This window comes from Parasteatoda tepidariorum, chromosome 1 (genome assembly GCF_982258835.1).
Source record: "Parasteatoda tepidariorum strain Cologne lab strain chromosome 1, Ptep-v5.0, whole genome shotgun sequence".
NCBI classification, from domain to species: Eukaryota; Metazoa; Arthropoda; class Arachnida; order Araneae; family Theridiidae; genus Parasteatoda; species Parasteatoda tepidariorum.
In genome coordinates, this window is record NC_141755.1 from 53,816,944 (window position 1) to 53,836,707 (window position 19,764).

At 29.2% G+C, this 19,764-nt stretch overlaps 1 protein-coding gene across 18 annotated transcripts in view; it reads right to left on the bottom strand.

The window, feature by feature from the left end:
* The window catches only part of LOC107455963 (uncharacterized), an 88,999-nt gene that overhangs the window by 48,122 nt on the left and 21,113 nt on the right, over positions 1-19,764 (bottom strand). Inside the window, exon 1 of one of the 18 annotated variants that reach the window (XM_043043005.3) lies at positions 14,272-16,033. The exons of the other annotated variants lie outside the window; for them this stretch is intronic. Within the exon in view, the coding sequence (XP_042898939.2) occupies positions 14,272-14,537 (266 nt within the window). The 5' untranslated portion in view covers positions 14,538-16,033. Of the gene's footprint in view, positions 1-14,271; positions 16,034-19,764 lie in introns of those variants that run through there. 18 annotated transcript variants of the gene reach the window in all.

The following is a 19,764-nucleotide window of genomic DNA, read 5'->3' on the forward strand; positions in this document are numbered from 1 at the left end:
AATTATACTTCTTTGTTAACTAAAGAAGTATGCATTGAATCAATATCATGTGCTGGCCGAGACAAATATCATATTTGGTGCCGAATGAAATGAGTTAAATATCGTTAATTCCTTTTTTTTCATTAATTAAACTGTGCTACTAAAATAAAGGAAAGACTTATTTAAAATTTTTAATGTCGTCGGTATTTGATGTTTAGATTTTAATCAGATTTCATTGTTCACCAAAGAAGTCTGCATTGAATCAATATCATGTGCTGGCCGAAACAAATATCATTTTTGGTGCTGAATGAAATGAGTTAAATATCGTTAATTCCTTCTTTTTTTTTATTAATTAAACTGGGCTACTAAAATAAAGGAAAGACTTTTTAAAAATTTTTAATGTCGTCGGTATTTGATGTTTATATTTTAATCAGATTTCATTGTTCACAAAAGAAGTCTGTATTGAATCAATATCATGTGCTGGCCGAGACAAATATCATATTTGGTGCCGAATGAAATGAGTTAAATATCGTTAATTCCTTTTTTTTTTTTCATTAATTAAACTGTGCTACTAAAATAAAGGAAAGACTTATTTAAAAATTTTAATGTAGTCGGTATTTGATGTTTAGATTTTAATCAGATTTCATTGTTCACAAAAGAAGTCTGCATTGAATCAATATCATGTGCTGGCCGAGACAAATATCATTTTTGGTGCCGAATGAAATGAGTTAAATATCGTTAATTCCTTCTTTATTTTTTCATTAATTAAACTGTGCTACTAAAATAAAGGAAAGACTTTTTAAAAATTTTTAATGTCGTCGGTATTTGATGTTTATATTTTAATCAGATTTCATTGTTCACCAAAGAAGTCTGCATTGAATCAATATCATTAGCTGGCCGAAACAAATATCATTTTTGGTGCCGAATGAAATGAGTTAAATATCGTTAATTCCTTCTTTTTTTTTCATTAATTAAACTGTACTACTAAAATAAAGGAAAGACCTTTAAAATATTTTTAATGTCGTCGGTATTTGATGTTTATATTTTAATCAGATATCATTGTTAATTAATACCGATTCATTGATAGTTTATCTTCTTTTTTTATCTACCCCATATAATGAACGGGTATTCAGCGAGTGAAATATTAAGAATAATGCGAACATAAAAATGATCTGAACTCGCAGATGCTGATAACCTCGACTGCATTACAACAAATTATACGAAAAATTTTATTTTTAAAGCTGATTTGCCTTTTCCATTGATTAGCTACTTCATTCATTCATCCATTGATCAACAAAGTCAACCTTGATTGATTTACTAACACTCGAAATTTACTGATTCCTTTTTTTCATCTGTTTTTTCAGATATTCTTCCTTCTTTATTCACTCTTTACCATGTTAAGAATTTTTCATAATAATGACTACCAGTGCGACGAGAACTTATAACATTATGCTTTTAAAGAATTGAAAGCAAACACACTTACTATTGGTATTGTGTGAAACAAAAACTAACAACTGAAAAAAAAATTTAAAAAATTTTAAGTTGTTTGCATAAAAAATAACAAAATAATAATCATAAATAAATGGAGTCAAAGCTAAGGAAAATATTAAGCGAATCTAGCAAAAGTCAACATTCAATCTTCCTAGGTTTACGTACAGGTTTCATAAACCTTTAAGAAAACTAATAAACTTGTTCCATTAAAATTGTAATAAATAAATTCATCGTTAATAGTTTGTCGCAATAACAGATTTGAAATGAAATACATAATTTTATATAAATTTTATGCCTTTCATATTTTTTTTACAAAATAATCATTATTTAAATAAATTAAAATACATGTGTTTTAAATCTAAGCAGTAAGATATAAAACAAGGAGTGTACAACTTGTGGTCTTCGGATGATTCATATACTACATAGTCCTCATTGCAACCAAAAAATATTAATGAAAAAAAAAAAGAAAAAAAAACATTAATAGAAGTAGAACATTTATAATTGTCTCTCACACTGATTTCAAGGAACGTTGAAAACACTGCAGTTATAGCAATAAAATTTCAGAATGAAAAGTTTGTTAAAGGTGTGAAAATAGTTAAATTTTTAGAAATTCCGATCTTTTTTCCCATAATGAATTTTTTTTTAAAAAAAACCAAAACGTGTTGAAAACAAAAGTAGTTTTAAAATGTATTTAAAAATTAATTATGTTGTAATTTATTAATAGTAAAAAAGTTATGAAATCAATTTTTTCACAGGTAAAATTCAAAGACCTGCTATAATAACTAATTTAATTACTTTTAATGTCAAAATGCAAAATACTACAAATGGTTTTCAATTTGAAAATGTACTTCACCTTCTTTGTAAATGTTATACATGATTTACTGTACTTTGTCTTTTAATTTTGAGAAGTAAGTTAATGTAAGTTTTGAGAAGTAAGTTTTAAGTAATGTTAAGTAATTAGTATAAAAACATAATTGCGGCCCCCTAAAGCTGATTTTTTTTTCTGCGGCTCACTTCGAAAAGGTTGGGTACCCTTAACATAAAACTAAATAAGCTGGTTTTCAGGAAGAAAAAAAAGTCGCACTTTGTATAAAAGAATAAAACTGGCTTGGCTTTTTTCCCCTTTAAAAAAGCGAGAATTTTTTGTGTAACTTTGATTTTTAGTACATAATTAAATGAGCAAACAACTCAGTTTTATGCATGTTATTTCCATTCAGATTTTTAAAAAAATTAGATGTTTAAACCACTTCAACGACATACAATTTTATTCAATTACTATAAGTAGTCAGCAAGGTAAGATGTAAAATGAGAAAAAAAAGTATGAAACAAAAATCCAGGATGATGTGATAGAAACAGCTCAAAAGAAGTCGGGGGAGGGGTAGAGCATAATTTTTATTTTCTCAGAATTTCGATAGTGTCTCAAGATTTATGTCTTCCGCGAAAACTATTTCGCAATAGTAATATTATACGCAGTGTTTCAGACAACCATGTGGGCTAAAATAAATAATGACACATTATTTATGGCTTTGTCCCCAAAATATAACAGTCCACAAACAAATAAATGAGAATCGTAAAAACAAAAACCTTTGCACCTAATAAATAGAAACGTTAATCGAAAGAAACAAGTTTTTAAAAAGACACTTAAGAGAGAAATTGCCAATCTATGGTTGGCGAAATATTGGTTTTTCGGCATAATAATAATAATAAAATTAAAACCACGGATTAGCTTCGACTTTTTAACCGAAAATTGAAAAAATTTATAGCAAAATGTAAGATCAAAGAAGTCATTAAAAGAAAATTAGAGCTCAATGATAAAGTTAAGCACATTCAATGTACCAACAATGTCACATTCAATGTCACATTGTACCTTGAAAATGCTTGAAAAAAAGCTTTGTAAGTAATTAAATATTCTTTATTAAATATTTTTTTTAAACAATAATTAACTTTATGTGATAATAAGATTATTTTTTCCTAAAATTATATATTGGAGAAAGTACGACAATATTTTATATTACTCTACTTGCGAATATCGGAGAAAGTTGCCTATATCGTGCCAGTAGCGGTTCCCAATTTTTCTTTTTTTTTTTTTAGTTTAAGGAACCCTAAATAATCAGGCTTCTTTTTTCGAAACACCGGCATTATGAAAAAAAGGTTTATTAGGAACCGTGACTATATAAAACAAAACAATTAAATAAATAAAAAAAAGAGAGAGTTAAAAAAAAAAAAAAAAAAAGACTACTAATTATTTCAAAAATATTAAAAGTGAAGACTGAAATATTTAAAACTGTGAATTTGTTATTGGTGTATGCTTGCGTTGAAAATGACATAAATCAACTGAATTACAATTTTCAAAAAAGAACTTTCATAAACGTTGAGAATAGAAACGTAATTCTTTTATTCTGATTTCATTTTCTTTATTTTGAATACAAAAACTTGATGAGAAATACTTATGAAATTTTTTTATCTATGCACATTTATTTTACAAAGCATAATAAATGTATCGTTATTAAAAAAAAAGTTCCTTTAAATTTTACTACTTTTTATTTATTGGCAATACATAAATAATTTCATACGAACAACCGAAAATCTACATAAATTATAGATTGGACACGAATATAATTATTAATAGTTAAAAAACATTCTAACTCTCGGAACCCGTGATACTTACGGAACCTCAGGGTTCCGAAAAACACCTTTCAGGAACTGCTGGTATAAAGAACGTTCTACCAGATAAATCATGATACTTTTTACACTTAGATATCCACGCAAAAGAATCAAATCACTGCGTACTTGCGTTAAGCTTTTATTTAAATTAATAGAATAACACTTAGAAAAGAATAACTTAGAATAACACTTTGTTTAAAACGTTACATGGTTGCCGAAATCTTACCTCGTGTGCATTCCTAAATCGTGACGCTTTGGAAGCAACGTATCAACTTCAACTACTGAACAGGTCGAGTATCAAGCCATTTAAACTGTACTCAAATTGTTAGCCTAGTGTCTTAGAACTATTTTTGAACCTAACCAAATTTCTCATCTCGTGAATAAGGCTTAAAACAAGACGGTAACAAATCGTATTTATTCATTTTAGTGTATTTATTCATTTTAGGTCCGACATTGATTTGCCACAGAAACTCTTGGTTGATAGGTAAAGAAAAATTTCAAATCACTAATCTAAGGTTTAATTAAACAAAATAGTTTCAAGGTTTGAAAAAAAATGAAAGAAAATCAATTATTCAACTTATATAAATTCTTGAATAAATTAAATTAAAGAACTTATATTTTTATAAACATCATGTTATGGAATACGAAGAAAACAAATTGGTGAAAAGGACAAAATTGTGCAAGTAAAGCTTCAATATCGACAGTGGGAAACCGTGACGAAATGCAAAATCTATAATTTCAGAAGAACAATAAATACACAAAACTCATAATAAATTTTAAGAACTACTATCTTTCCGATAAAGAACAACAACACAATAAATTCCATAATTCAAATATAAAAAAATAAATAATCAAACGAAGATGCTTTCATTAGTTAAAAACTCTTAATTTATATTTTTGCTAAAAAAATTTTTACAAAATAATTTTTGGAAGTACATACATATCTTTTAATTTCAATGTTTCATTAATTATAAACAATATCATGTACTCTAAATAACTTGCTCAAACGTTGTTATTTCGGGACGGGGGAATGTATATAGGAGTATAAAAAGTTCAGTAGAAGTTCAATTTCAAAGGGAAAAAAAAAGTTAAGAAACTGATTAATCGTTTGAAGTGGTGAAAGTGTTCGTGATCTTCCAAGCCAAAACTAAATAATATAAAAATAAATAAAATCCGTCATTTTATCCCAAGAGAATGAAAACCATTCTCTCTCCCACCAAACAGAAAGCGAAATCAAGTAAAAAAATAACGTTTTAAAAGGAAAACAAATAGAATGATCGATGAGTTTACCACTAAAAAGTAAAAACATAAAATTAAATCACCATTAAATTTCCCAGCATGGTGGTATCGTATGACTATCAGCGTGAGAAAATTCATCTCGAATTCGGTATAATAAAAAATTCATGTCTGTAGTTCATGAGAGGTTTTATTTTAGACAAAATCAATATGTTTGTTCAGATAATGAAAAAAAAAAAAAGGCAATTACAGGTTACAGAACTAAAATTTGATTTTGTGGAATTGTGCCCCCCCCCCCAGACATTTTTTAGGGATATAAATAAAATGTTAAGGAAAAAGAAAAAAAAGTTTGAAATTGGTTTAATTTTATACATTAAATAGCTTTTAACTAAAATACATTAAATATTATCGGTGTTTTTAAAAATCTGTGAGGTCATATTAAAATTGTACATAGTTGTCATATCAAAGGGAATTAGTTTTTGTTGGATACGAGTATAATATGCAGAATACTTAAAAAGATAAAACGCTATTAGACTTTTTTTTAAAAATAACAATTAGTAAATATTAATTTGAACTTCATATATCTCCAAAGTCAATCAACTTAAGTGAATAGTATTGCCTGATACTATATTAAAATTAGTATGGTTTTGCGCTATGGAGGCTAAGAGTAGACATACAACTAAAAAAATAAAATAAAGCTTTCGAGGCTGAGGGAGGGTGTCATGGAGGTAAGAATATATAATCTCAAAAGACTAAATTATACTCAGGATCAACCACTACTTGCCGCTCACCAATTCCCAGAACAGCTTTTTTCATTTTGAACCGCTTTGCGACCCGAACTCGCTCACCCAAATTTTACGACATAGTCTTCTAGTAAAAGTAATATACTCCTAAAAATACAAAAACTGCCAGGTATTTTGAGAATATTCGGACAGCAAAATCATATGTCCTAAATTATTGAGATAAGTAATACGTTTTAATGTCAAATGTGCATCTTAGAATAAACATTGAGATTTCTCTTTCACAAAAATATACGATCAAGTAGTAAAAAAAAAAATCCTGTCAGTTTTCTTTAAAAAAAAATAAATAAAAAAGATTAAGTAAGTTTATTTCAATTATAAATTATGTAATATTGATGTTTGCCACTTACACTAACACAGTGCAAATATCAGAAATTAAAATTTAAACGAGTGATTTTATGTTTGTTTGTCAATAAATAAATTAAAATTAAGAGTTTGACACAGATGATTGTCGTTTACTACTCATATCCAAGTTTTAATTTTTCATAAAGTACGCACATTTTAATCGTTGTATTTTATTCGTTGTTTAAATGAAAGAAAAGGATCAGAATTTTACACTCAATTAAATTGAAAAATTTATCAAAACATCACTTATAACTGTTGCCAACTTCGAAAAAAAGTGAATGAAACTGGATTATTTCGGTACCACATAACTTGATATTAGAACTGTATTCGTTGGGTTATTGCTGTACTTATGTCAGTCAATACTATAGTATGCACCAGAGGATTAGATTGGATTGAATGTAGGTTTTAGTGGCACAAAGTCCAAAAGAGGACATGCTGCGCCAAACAATACGGTAAAAACAGTTTAAAAGACATAGTGCATACAACACTTCAATTGTCGTACAATTATAACTAATAAGATGGTATAGGTTGATGAATAAAATCAGATAAAAAGGTGTGAATACGATATAAAATACATGAAGTAAAATGTTTGTAAAAGTGAATAAAATTGCAAATGTATTAAAACACTTATATACAGTTAAAAATACCAACAGCACGTAAATACGCAAAAATTTTCGGTTGATTAATGTTATATAACAAATCCTGCATGCATAAAATAGAACTCCCAAAATACGTTAAACGATGCTGGTTAAAACAGGGACACGTTATTAAAATATGATGAATTGTGAGAGAAACTCAACAAGCATGGCATTGAGGAGGGGGTTCTCCAAGTAACAAATGAAGGTGTGTCAACCGAGTATGACCAATTCGAAGACGGGTTAATTTTACATCTGCTCTAAGCAAGAGCAGTACTGGCAAATGGTCCAAATCAGATTTAATGCTATGCAGTTTATTAAAAACTTTGAGGTCCCATTGTTGTTACCATAATGATTTCACAACTTTCCAAACATGCAGATTCATGTCAGAAAAAGGTATGAACAATGTTAAAACAGAAGTGGCAGATCGGGCAGCTGCGTCGGCTAGGTCATTCCTTGGAATACCAACATGACTCGGTACCCAGCAAAATAAAATCACAAATCCCTTCTTCTGAAGAGTAGTTAGCAAATGAATAATGAAACATAAAATAGGATGAGTATCACAGTGAAACTTTTCTAATTGGTTCAAAACGCTCATACTATAGGAGTATATACAATACCTCCGAGTAGAGCGATTAGAAATTAGTTGTAATGCTAATAAAATAGCAACAGCTGCAGCAGTGAAGACGGGGCAAATTTCAGGAATTTGGTGGCAGTACATGGTATCAGCAATGATAACACCATAGCCAACATACCCAGCAGATTTAGAACCATCTGCATATATCGGAACATAATGAGAAAATTGTTGAAATATGGTTGGTGAAACAAGTGATTTGTTGGATGCATCAAATAAAGGGTAAAAATGATATGGTGGTCTACTGATTGTGATAGTGAATCTGAAACAGTAAATGTTTGGATGTGTGAACACATAAGAGCTATGAAAGTGTGAACATGAGAAGATAGAGCATCATATAGGCGCATTAAATTTATTGGAGTAACCTCACGTTGCAAGCTAAGTGTGAGGCAGAATACATGATAAGGTAGTTGTGCGTCAAGGACAATTGCATTCTGCGTAGATCCAATGGTAGCTGATGACAAACAGCATACAAGTTTTCCACGGGTGAAGTGCGAAATGCCCCGCTACTAATGCTTAATGCAGTGTGATGTACCGTATCAAGTCATTTTAGTTGCGAAGCAGAAGCAGTACCATAAACTGTACATGCATAGTCAATGCGTGGCAGTATAAGTGCTTCGTAAATTCGCAATGGCGAAAAGCGGTCAGCACCCCAAAAGGTGTTAGAAAGCACCCGTAGCATATTTAAGGTTCCCTCGCATCTTTTCCGCAATTGTTTTTTGTGAGGCAGAAAAGTAAGCTTATGATCGAAAATACAGGATCATTGTGAAGCCGTCGTTGCGGACAAAAATGTACACATGAACTTTTGGAAGGTGAAAGGGTATGACCATTCTCATGACACCAGCCTGCAATTTTATTGTCAGCAAGTTGCAGTTGACACTCAATCACTCTCAAGTTAGATCCTGAGCATGACCCGTTGAGGTCGTCAACATAAAGTGAGCCAAAAACTGTAGGGGGTAGAATGATTAAAATGGAGGAAACATGAACTATGAAAAGTATAACACTTAGAACAAAACCTCGTGCAACACCTTCAGATTGGATGTAGAGATCAGAAAGTGTATTACCCAGTTTGACTATCTCTGACTCAAAAAGTTTTTGATAAACATAGATAGGTGACCACGGAGGCCCATATCAAACAATGCCTGGGATGAGTTGTTTCTTCTCCAGAAAGTAAACCAAGCGAGAGTTGACCATACGTTCGAATACCTTGCTGAAGCAGGTAGTCAGAGCTATTGGGCAGTAGTTTATTCATGACCTCATCCAGAAGACAAGGGAACTCCTGTATCAAGTATTGGGAAAAATTTGCTTTCGTAGTGGACTTTATGATGGAACTAACCCGAATATGCGTTACATGAAGAGGAAAACCCCGATAACCTTTCCACGGTTAGCCTGACGGCAAGATGACTAACCCATTATTGCTTACATTTATTAAATTTAATTGTTATTAAATATGGCCTTTTTATTCATTGCACTGAACCATTCTGCAATAAAGGGTAAAGGGGTCTAAAATTTTGAATTATCTTACAGGTAATAATGTTTTTAAATTTATTTGAAAGTTTGGTTATGCCATTTTAATAATTGAAATTACATTGTCCAAGCATTTAAGTTATTTCTTATTACTGAAACTATATAATCAGCCGCAATATATGTATTCTACAATCCGAAATATAGGCTATATAAAATAAAGGCTAGAGAGCTTCTAGCATATTCCATTTCAAATAAGCTTAATAAGCCTACTCCGCAATCTCAGGAAGCAAGGAAACATTTCCACACACCCGGATTCCTGGTACAGAAGCTAAGTGGCTCTCGCGTGGGTGGTTTGAAGGGAAGGATAAAAACAATTAGCTACCGGATTATAGGAAGGAGGGAAAAGTTCTGACTCACTGGGATAGATCGTTTTGATTTTCTGCGCCCCTTTGTTAAACCTCCCCTCGTTCCTGACCATGGATATTACCGACACGATTCAATAAAAAAAGGGAGAGGGCCGTTTGCAGGAAGAATGCCGCAGGAACGAAAGGAAAAAGAAAATACCCAGGAGAGCGATGCAGTAAACAGAGAGGTATACTGTAGCAGAAGATGGATAAATAAAAAGAACATCGTTGAAGTGACATACGAATCGAATAGTTAAGGCCCTCCGAATCCGATGAAGGGGGGGAAAAAAGGGAATTTTAAAATTTCCTTTCAGAATATGGGTATTACAGATATTCAAATAGTATTTCGTTCAGAATATTGGTATTTAAATAGATGAAGAGATTTATGGCACATAATTGTTTAAAAATAAATTAGGAACGAAAGATTCACTTGCAAAAATGGATAAAAAGCATTTTTGAAAAACACGCGCCGATTTTTTTCTTTTTTGGTAGATGCTCTCAGATGCCTAAAAAATAACGCAACAATCAGGGCCGGATTAACCTATAGGCACATTAGGCACGTACCTAGGGCCTACGAAATTCAGGGGCCTACGAAAAACTTGGGAGAAAAAAATTTGTTGACAAGAATAATTCAGCTTTTAAAACAACAAGTGTATTTTGCACAAAATTATGAAGATACATTGCAGATAAAGTTCGATAAACAAATTTGTAAATTAAAATCCATATTAATAAAAATGTAAAAAAAAATATGCAAGAAAATTTTAGCATATATTTTGAAAAGTAGGGGAAGGAGGGGAGGGCCCAAAAACGGCTATGCCTAGGGCCTACGAAAGGTATAATCCGGCTCTGGCAACAATATACGAGTAAACAGAAAATTGCCCTATCTTAATGGATATTGTATGTTTGCCCAGTGACATCAATCAGTAAAATTAGGAATTAAGAAATGATTTAGGAGAAAGATAATAAAAAGCAAACAGTAACAAATGTTTCTCATAATTCAAGAAAAACTAATGTGGAATTTGTAATCGTTCAATCAATTTGTAATCGTTCCATAGTTTTATCACTTCTGCTCTATTTAAAAAAGAAAACTTTCGAGCATAATTTCGGATTAATATGATGTAATAAAATACTAAATATTGTATATAAGTAAAAAATTCGTGATATTAATTCATTTAATAAAACAGGACACGACTCGCATTTTTTTAAATTAATGAACCAAGTGCGATTTTTGAAGCTTGTGGAATCGTTTAATTTTGTTGCAGCCATAATATGGAGTTCAGTTGAATAATCAGTACGATGGTTCAATTAGAACGGAAACAAGGTTTCAACAAATTATAGTTCACGCTACCAATATTAAGGTGCAACGATCTGATCTGAATATATTGAGATAGTTATCTTTATCTGTATAACAAAAGTGTAAAAATTTATAGATCTTCTATTATAATAAGCATTATAGATGATGTAAAGATATCTGCACCTTGAAATAGATGACATGACTTTTAACAAAAATAAACAAAAATTATATTTCTTTTTCTGTTTCGGTAATTATTTTTATATATTAAGAAAAAAAAAGAATTATATATATTTTTTTAAATAAATTAATGTCAAAGAAAAAGCGAAATATTTAATCAGTTTATCTTCTTTCATATTTAAAATAAAAAAACTTTTAAATTTTATTACCTTACATTTCTGGAAAGAAAGCTTTAGGCGTTAAAAAATTCTAATTTCCTAATATAAGAGTCAAGTCAAATCATCAAATTTTATGCAGTTTTGATGTTTAGGTTATTTACCAAATCTTATTTTTTAAATCCATATATGATGTTCTTTCCTAATATTTCCCAAGTCTTATTCTTGAAAAGATAGGTATGTTTAATTACCAGATATTATTTCTAAAGAGATATGTAAAGATAATTAACAAGTCTTATTCCTGAAATATTAAATTTATTTACCAGGTTCTATTTTTAAAGCAATATGTAAATTTATTAACGAAATCTTATTTCTAAAGAGGTATGTTAAAAAGAATGCACACTAAACATAATTCTTAAATTACTAATTACTAAACATAATTCTTAAAGTTAAAGTGAAATTATCGATTCCAATATTTTTGAAAGATATAAAAATCATAATATAATACTGTAAGCAACTTTATAATACCGTACGCAATGTTACATCACATATCATATAATGTATAATGAATTGAATATTTTCTAAAAAGTTTCTTGGTGAGTACTATAAGAGTTTCTCTAATTTTCGGCAACATTAGCCACACAAAATAAATGAGTTTAACTCCTCCTTAGTTAAATAGAATTTACGATAAGGTCCACAACACGAAAACAAAGAGTTTGTAGGGAGTGCACATCCTAAACTTGTCAAAAAAATTAATTTATTCCTTTTACCTTACCCAAAATGTCGGCACAACAAACAAATGTAGTCATGCAAGAACATTAAACAGTGAAAGAGCAACGAAAAATGTAAACTTAGGCTTAAAAATAAAAGTGAGAAAAAACAGAAACAAGTTTATGAATGACCACGATTAAAATTTATTTAAAACAAGACTCAACAAATAATGCTTCAGAATAACATTTTAGCACACAGTCAAGCTATAAATATTAAGTTTTTCTTTTAAATTAAAAAAAGGGTCTATTTTAAATGATTGGGACAGCCAGTGTTTCCTTTTTAAGCATTTAATTCGTTAGACGATTTTTGATTATCAGAACTGCATCCATCTGACGTTAAAGAAAAATTTGGGAAATCCGACTACTAAAAATAAATAAAAAATACTTCTAATTCAGAAGTAAAAAAGAAATAGAGAAATGTAACTCGTTGGTTTTTTAAAAAAAAATCCTAAATGGATAATTTTTGACCAACAAATTAAAAATGAAATCGCATTATGAATGAAATTACAATTTAATTGCATAAATAATAGATACCTGCAATCTGCAAAATAGAAAACTCGAAATTAAATTGTAAAAACATCTATGATTCAAACAGTCGAATAAGAATAAAGTCATAATTAAATTATACAAATATAAATACCTGAGATTAGTATAATTATCTCAATATCGTACCAGTACTGAATGATTAAATTATTGCATGGAAATTCAAAGGAAACAATTTAAAAGCTTCTTATTATCGGAAAATACAAATTAGAAGTTTGAAAGATATTAACAAATAGTATAGAAATAAAAGTAATAATTAAAAATAAATATAAGTAATAGCTTTAAAAAACTATTTTCATATCGCTTAGCCTTTTTAGATATTCGTGTGCTGAATTTCAATTAAAGGTAATGAAAACCAAAACAACAAAAATGCTTTTTTTTTTCTTTTTACATTAACATTGGCTAAACAAATTTTAAAATAATAATCAAGATAAATAAAATTATGTGTATCGTTTTTTTTTTCAAGGACTGAAATAAAATAGATAATATAACTTTTTTACTAATAAGCGTTCGTTCTTTTACCACAATAATTTTTTTTTGATATTTACATACATTTTTACTAGTTTTGAAGCATAATTTATCACTTCAGAAGTAACAATTATATATAATAGTCAAGTCATTTGGAACAAAAAACTTATTCTTCCTATAATTTGATATAAAAATAACCTGATTTAGCTTAAAATAAACTTTAATTAATTTATCTAAATTAATTACATTAATTTATCTCGAAGATTACCCCCGACTGAAATAAACTGAATAATAACAGCTAACAGCAACCGTAACTAAAACTGACGATTTCCTTCTTTTGTTACAAAAATAATTTTTTTAACGAATCTTTAGTAACTTAGGATTCACAATCATCCTTATTTGATTTACCTTGAATCAAATCCAGTATGATTACTATACTATAACGATTGCAATATTATAACGAATACAATATTATAAACTTACAAATACTTACGATTTCCCACTTCACCAATAAAATTTTTCGAAGCAAAATATTTCCAACTTAGAGGAAAATGTCGGTTGTGGCTTCTCATTTATAAGAAGAGATTTTTAGCAATTTTGAGCAAAAAATTGTGAGTCCTTTAACAAGCCACATAAGACATTATATATATATATATATATATATATATATATATAATTTCTGACTTTAGAGAAACTATCTGTTTTGGAACACTTCTATGAGATATGTTTTTAGCTATATTAAAAGAGAAGAAAAAAAATTCGCAATAAAGGATTCATTACTACAATTTGTATAAAGAAGACCTTTTTTTAAATCATTTTAAAGGGATTTTCCTGAAGGAACTTTTTTCCTATTATAGGGAAAATGCTTGTTTTGGTGCACTTACAGATGGAAGATTTTAAGCAAATTTGAAAGAAAAGTATTTAAATCAATACCTTGTTTGTTTTAAGGTAAAGGTTTAATTACTGCAATTTGCATAAAGAAATATATATATTTCTTTTAAAAAAAAAAGGGTATTTCTCTTCAGCTTTAAGGAAAATGTCTGCTTGAAAGCTTTTGACTATTTAAAAGAAAAATGCTGTTTTTTTTTTCCTTCTTTTGTAGTAAAGGTTTCATTACTGTAACTCGAATAAAAGAATACTTATTTACTTGTTTTAAAATAAAGATACGAAAGAGAAAAAAACTTTTTGAACTCATTAAATTGAACTCACCTGATCACACTCTTTAACGTGCTCCTGCGGGCTAAAGCAATTGTGCTTTCTTTATCTCGGGACTGTAAACTTGCCTCAACGATAGCACGAAAAGTGCCTTTCCACAATCTCTCAAATAAAAGCTTATTGTCAACGGGACCTACATTACGAGCCCTAGATGATCTGCTGGGGGTGGAGGAGCTTTCGCCAATGGAACTCGATTCAATGGCATGAGTTCCAGTGTGCTGCAGCTGCTTTTTTGAAGTCTTCATGTCAAAATTGTTCATAAAAGCAGAAAATACTCTATTTCCGAAGATGGAAGACAAATATTACTACTAACTGTAAATGTTATTTAAAATCTAAAATTAGCAAAGCTTGAAAGCGATACGAACTTGGTCCTCAGAATTCGAATTACGATTAGCTACCAGTTTATAACAACCTTTTCTATCACTTTCGAAATTGTTCTTTTTAGCAGAAATGGAAGACTTGTCTTGAGCTAAAGATATGTTAAACTTGAAGGCATCTGTAATAGCACGAAATATATATATTTTTTTCGTAAGGCGACAGAATGGAAGACTTCGTCGGTATTAAGTGTTCAGTTTTTACAAATTCATTTCATGGCTTCACAAGTCACATGTTATGAATATGAGGTATAAATCGCTTAAAAGTTTAGTTAAGCATCAAGTATTTTGCAAAATATATCACACTAGAAATAGCAATTGGAAGTTCTCTTAAAACAATTTCAAATTTAAAGTCACAATCTTGGAGATCAATAAAAAAAAGGAGTACACCAAGAGTACTTTTTCAAAAGCTTTGAGACAGTTTATTTATAACAAATTAAATATCTAGTATCATTTAAATACACTTCCACGAGAATCAAAATGCGTCAAAGGAATAAACATCGTTTAACATTTTGACATAAATCTATTAACTTTACAGCGACTATAACACTTAATGACAGCGAGTTATATATATAAAGAAAAAGCAATCAGCAACATTTAATGAGAATCGGTACTTTACCGGTACAACTTCTTATACGGAAGACAGTGCATTCGATTTCCTATCTCTCTCTCTTTTAAATTAAAATCTATATCAACAAAAATGTCTCAGTAGTCTTAAAAGTATTTTCCTTTAAGACGAATTTTTGCATTAAAAGCACTTGAAGTTCATTGCACTCATAATTAAACAAACATCGAGCCAAAAAGCTAATTGGAAGACGAGATTTAAATAGTTATAAAATTTCACACTAACATTTGGACAAAGTCAACAATAAATTATATTTAATGTGAGTTATAACATCACCTATTAAGAGCAGAAAACTTGCAACTTCAATAACAACAGAAATGAGTGCCTTTGACACATTAGGCATTGCACAGAACTATTCCCGAAACGAAATTTCGAAAGTAATATAGCAAAATTCAGAATGATGCGAGAACTGCCATTTTTATAAAAAGCATTTGAAAAATCTTTCCGAAGCTTTCGTAAGAACTAAATACATAGAGTGACAAGGTAAGAAAGCAATTTCCAGAGAAAATTCGACTAAGATATTCGACACATCAGAAACCAGTCGGTGATGACCGAACTTTCAAGATGTTGACATGTTAAAGAGGTAATGTAGTCAATGGCGATAATTTTAAGAAAGATAAACATAGCAACGCTTTTCCAGATTCCACGACGGACGAATAAAGGAGCACCAATATGGCCGTATGTTTGTGCCGGATCCGGCAATCATCCGGAGGTGAGAAGGGTGCTTTCTCCATAGCGCACACGTCTTGGGCATCCCTGCAATGGAAACTCCACCGGCGGAGGACTATTGGCTTTTCGGGATTTCAGGGGTGGAGTCAGAGGGAATATGGAGAGGGGATATTAGCTCTATGCAAACCGAAACCATTAAAAAACGAAACTGACAGTGGCGAAAGTAAAAGGCGTAATAAGGAAACATTCTTTACGAATTTTTAATCAACGTATTTATTAAACACTGCCTTTTATTAACAACAAAAACAAGATGAAATACTAAATAATAGTTTTCATAATGGATTCTATGAAATAAACATCTTTTTTCCCATTTTTATTAATTAAAAGTCTTTTCTTAATCATATTTATAAAAATTTCATATGAATTAATATGATCGTAATAAAAAAAAGGGGAGAACATGTTATAAAAATGGTGAAAAATACTATCTGTAATGGATTCAATGAAGAATCATTGCTTAAAAACCTGTGGCTTAATGATAATAAAAATATGTAAGTATTTGAAGCTATGATTTGAGTACCCGAGTGCTTGAAAACAATTTAAATACATTAGGTTTCACAAAAACTTTTTTAAAAAAAAGAGATGTTAAGACTAGCACGATGAGTGAAATTTTCGATTAAATAAATTTTATGATAACGGGATAAATACATCAACCAGAGGAAATATGTTTAAAGTTCTAGGAGTCATTGCAGTGGCTAGAGTAGAAGGCGTAATAATGAAGCATTCTTTACAAATTTTTAATCAATGTATTTATTAAACACTACCTTTTATTAACAAAAAAAAATATATAGATTCTACGATGGAGGCAAAAAAATTTTTTTCCCTTAAAATTATTATTAATTAAAAGTTTTTCTTTTAATCATATTTTTACAAATTTTATGCTAATAATAAGAAAAAAAAGAGAGAACTTGCTAGAAAAGTACTATCCGTAATGAATTTAATGAAGGATGTAAAAGAAATATTCCTTAAAAACCTATTGCTCATAATTAATAAAAAAATTAAGTATTTGAAGATATAAATTAAATACCCAAGTACTTGGAAACAATTTAGAAACATTAGGTTTCATAAAAACTTATTTTGTTTTTTAAAAAAATCAAGAAATGTTAAGATTAGCAGGATGAGTGGAATTTTTCATTAACTAAATTTTATAATAACATGATAAATACATCAGCCAGAGTCAACATGTTTAAATTTCTAGAAGTCACTGCAGTTCCTAAAAATTTAAACGCATGCAAACCCGTATCGCTTTGTTTATAAATATATGATAGAAGCGCAAAAAAGTACTTGTTTTTATGATTATTTTTTTCCACATTTTAACTATTTTTTCCCCACAAAGTTACGATGTGTTTAGTATTTGGTTAAGAATAAATTACATAAATGAAAAAAGAAGGGGAAAAAACTAAGATCGGGTACCATGATATGAAAAAGGGTTAGCTTAGAGAATTGATTTTCAGCTAACTAATAAAATAATTTTAAAAACTTCAGTTATTCATAAATGAACCTAACTTAAAACTTATATTACAGGGTCCAAACATTTTCAATGAAAACAAGTCTAACGCTCCACAAAATAATAGCCTCACCGAAACTTTCTTTAATTTTAAAGAAATAAGGCCTTTTTATCGATGTTATCTCTATTCTGCACCAAATTCAGTAATACTTGTTTTTCAACTTCATATACTTAACGGCAAAAATAATAAAAGCGTAAAATAATGTAAAAAGCTGAACTTCACAGCAACTAATAAAAATAACAGTATTATAAAATTAATTATAACCTATTGTTAATTAATTAACCTTTGAGGCTATAATTTTGTGGCAGAGCAGACCAAACGTACTTAAATCATGAGGCAAGTCCTCGAATTTCATTGATTGTACTCAAATACTTTCCTTTTCGAGCACAGGAAATTTCCCCAAACATGTGCACTCAAATGCCCTCGGAATTCTCTGAGACAATATAATTTTTTTTACATATACAATAAAATATTTAAAAAAATGCTAATATTTTTTTATTTATTCAAACAATAGTTGATAAGTTTTGTCGTACAAAGAATACAAACGAAAAGCAAAAAAGCATCGTACAAAAACTAACAGATGAAATCGCCATCATACACGTCTTAAAGTAATTTCTTCAAAAATTAAACAAGTTTTATTAATCTTGGTCTCATTCATTTGACGTGTGTTCAAATGCAGAATATTATATATCGAAACTGCAATCATACTAAATATTCAAAACTGCAATAAACTGAATATTATCAATTCAAAAGAAAAAAAAAAAAAAAAAACATAATTGTTGCATACATAAATTCATATTTTTCATAAATATATAGGTGTCCTCAAATTACAAAATTTATCGAAGATGCTCAGCTGATTTGTTCTCAAATCATGGTTTATAAATATGACCACTTTATGTACCATATTTGAACGCTTTATATATCGATTCTAATGCGAAATTATTATAAGTAGAAAAGTTTCTCCTCTTTCTAATTGAAATAGTAATTCAGGTTTATTTAATTTAATAATTAACCTTAAAAAGAAAGCTAAGAAAAAGGAAGTGAGGCTGCAATTTGGTAAGCACTATAGCACGAATATACTTATTAAAGTTTCGAAAACGCTTCAGTAATAAAAAAAAATTAAAAGAAATGAGGAAGTCCTTGAATCGAGGTATTCCGTCCTAGTAGAAATTGTTGCGTATAAAGTTTTCCTTGTAGCAATCGCAATATACAAAATAAAGAATTTTACGATAAATTGAAGTCGTGAATATGATGTATATTTACACACCTGCTTAGTTTTAAGATTTATATTACTTTCAAGTTTAACTCTCAAGTATCTTTTAAAATGACTCGGTGCGCATGAAATTTTTTTCTAGCATGTACAATTAAAAAGAATTGCTTTTTTCTTTCTATAACGGTTGATAAACATGTTTACAGTGAGATCACCTACCATTGAAAACATAAATGGACACCCATAAAATTACCAATAAAAGAGGCTTTTAATCTAAAATAATGTTGAACTTCAATACAGGTGTGCTTTCAACAAAGAATAAACATTCGGAGCTCAAGTTGAAAGTGAACCAGATGAGATTGAGTATGAAGTGGAATTTCATAAAGCACCCTAGGATGGTGCTAGGGTTGAAAATTTCTTTTCAACATTTGTCATGTAGTATTTATAAAGTAACACAAATAAAGACATAAACAATAAAAATATTTTTTTGAAGAAAAAAAATTTTTTTTGAAAAGGAAATAAAAGCATTTTGAAAAGTAACAGACAAAATCAATCAACCCTATGACGCAGATAGGACACCGGTTTTTCTTTTAGATTTTTTTTTCTGACGCTCTGATTACAAACAAAAATATATTTTGGTATTTTTTTATTATGAAAAAGAGTTCAACAGTTTCTAAAAAAATCTGTTAGATAATCGGAAAGATATTTGTACTAGAATATAAAATTTTAAAAAAAGTACTTTGAAAATTTTGAAATCAAGAAATTTCAGGGATGAATAACTATTTCTCTTAGATCTAAATAACTGCAAATTTGAAAAATTATTGTTTGGAAGATTTTACCTTTAACAGAGAAAAAGACACAGATGTTTCATGCTCTATTTACTGTATTTCATAACCATATATCATTAAAATGCTACAAATATAGTATGTCTCACTTACTTAGACCTAAAATAATGAAAAAAGTAAGAAAAATATTGTTTAATAAAAATTCTTCGTCAAATGGTTAAGTGAAAAGTAAGAATAAACAATTTTCTATGCGTTAAAT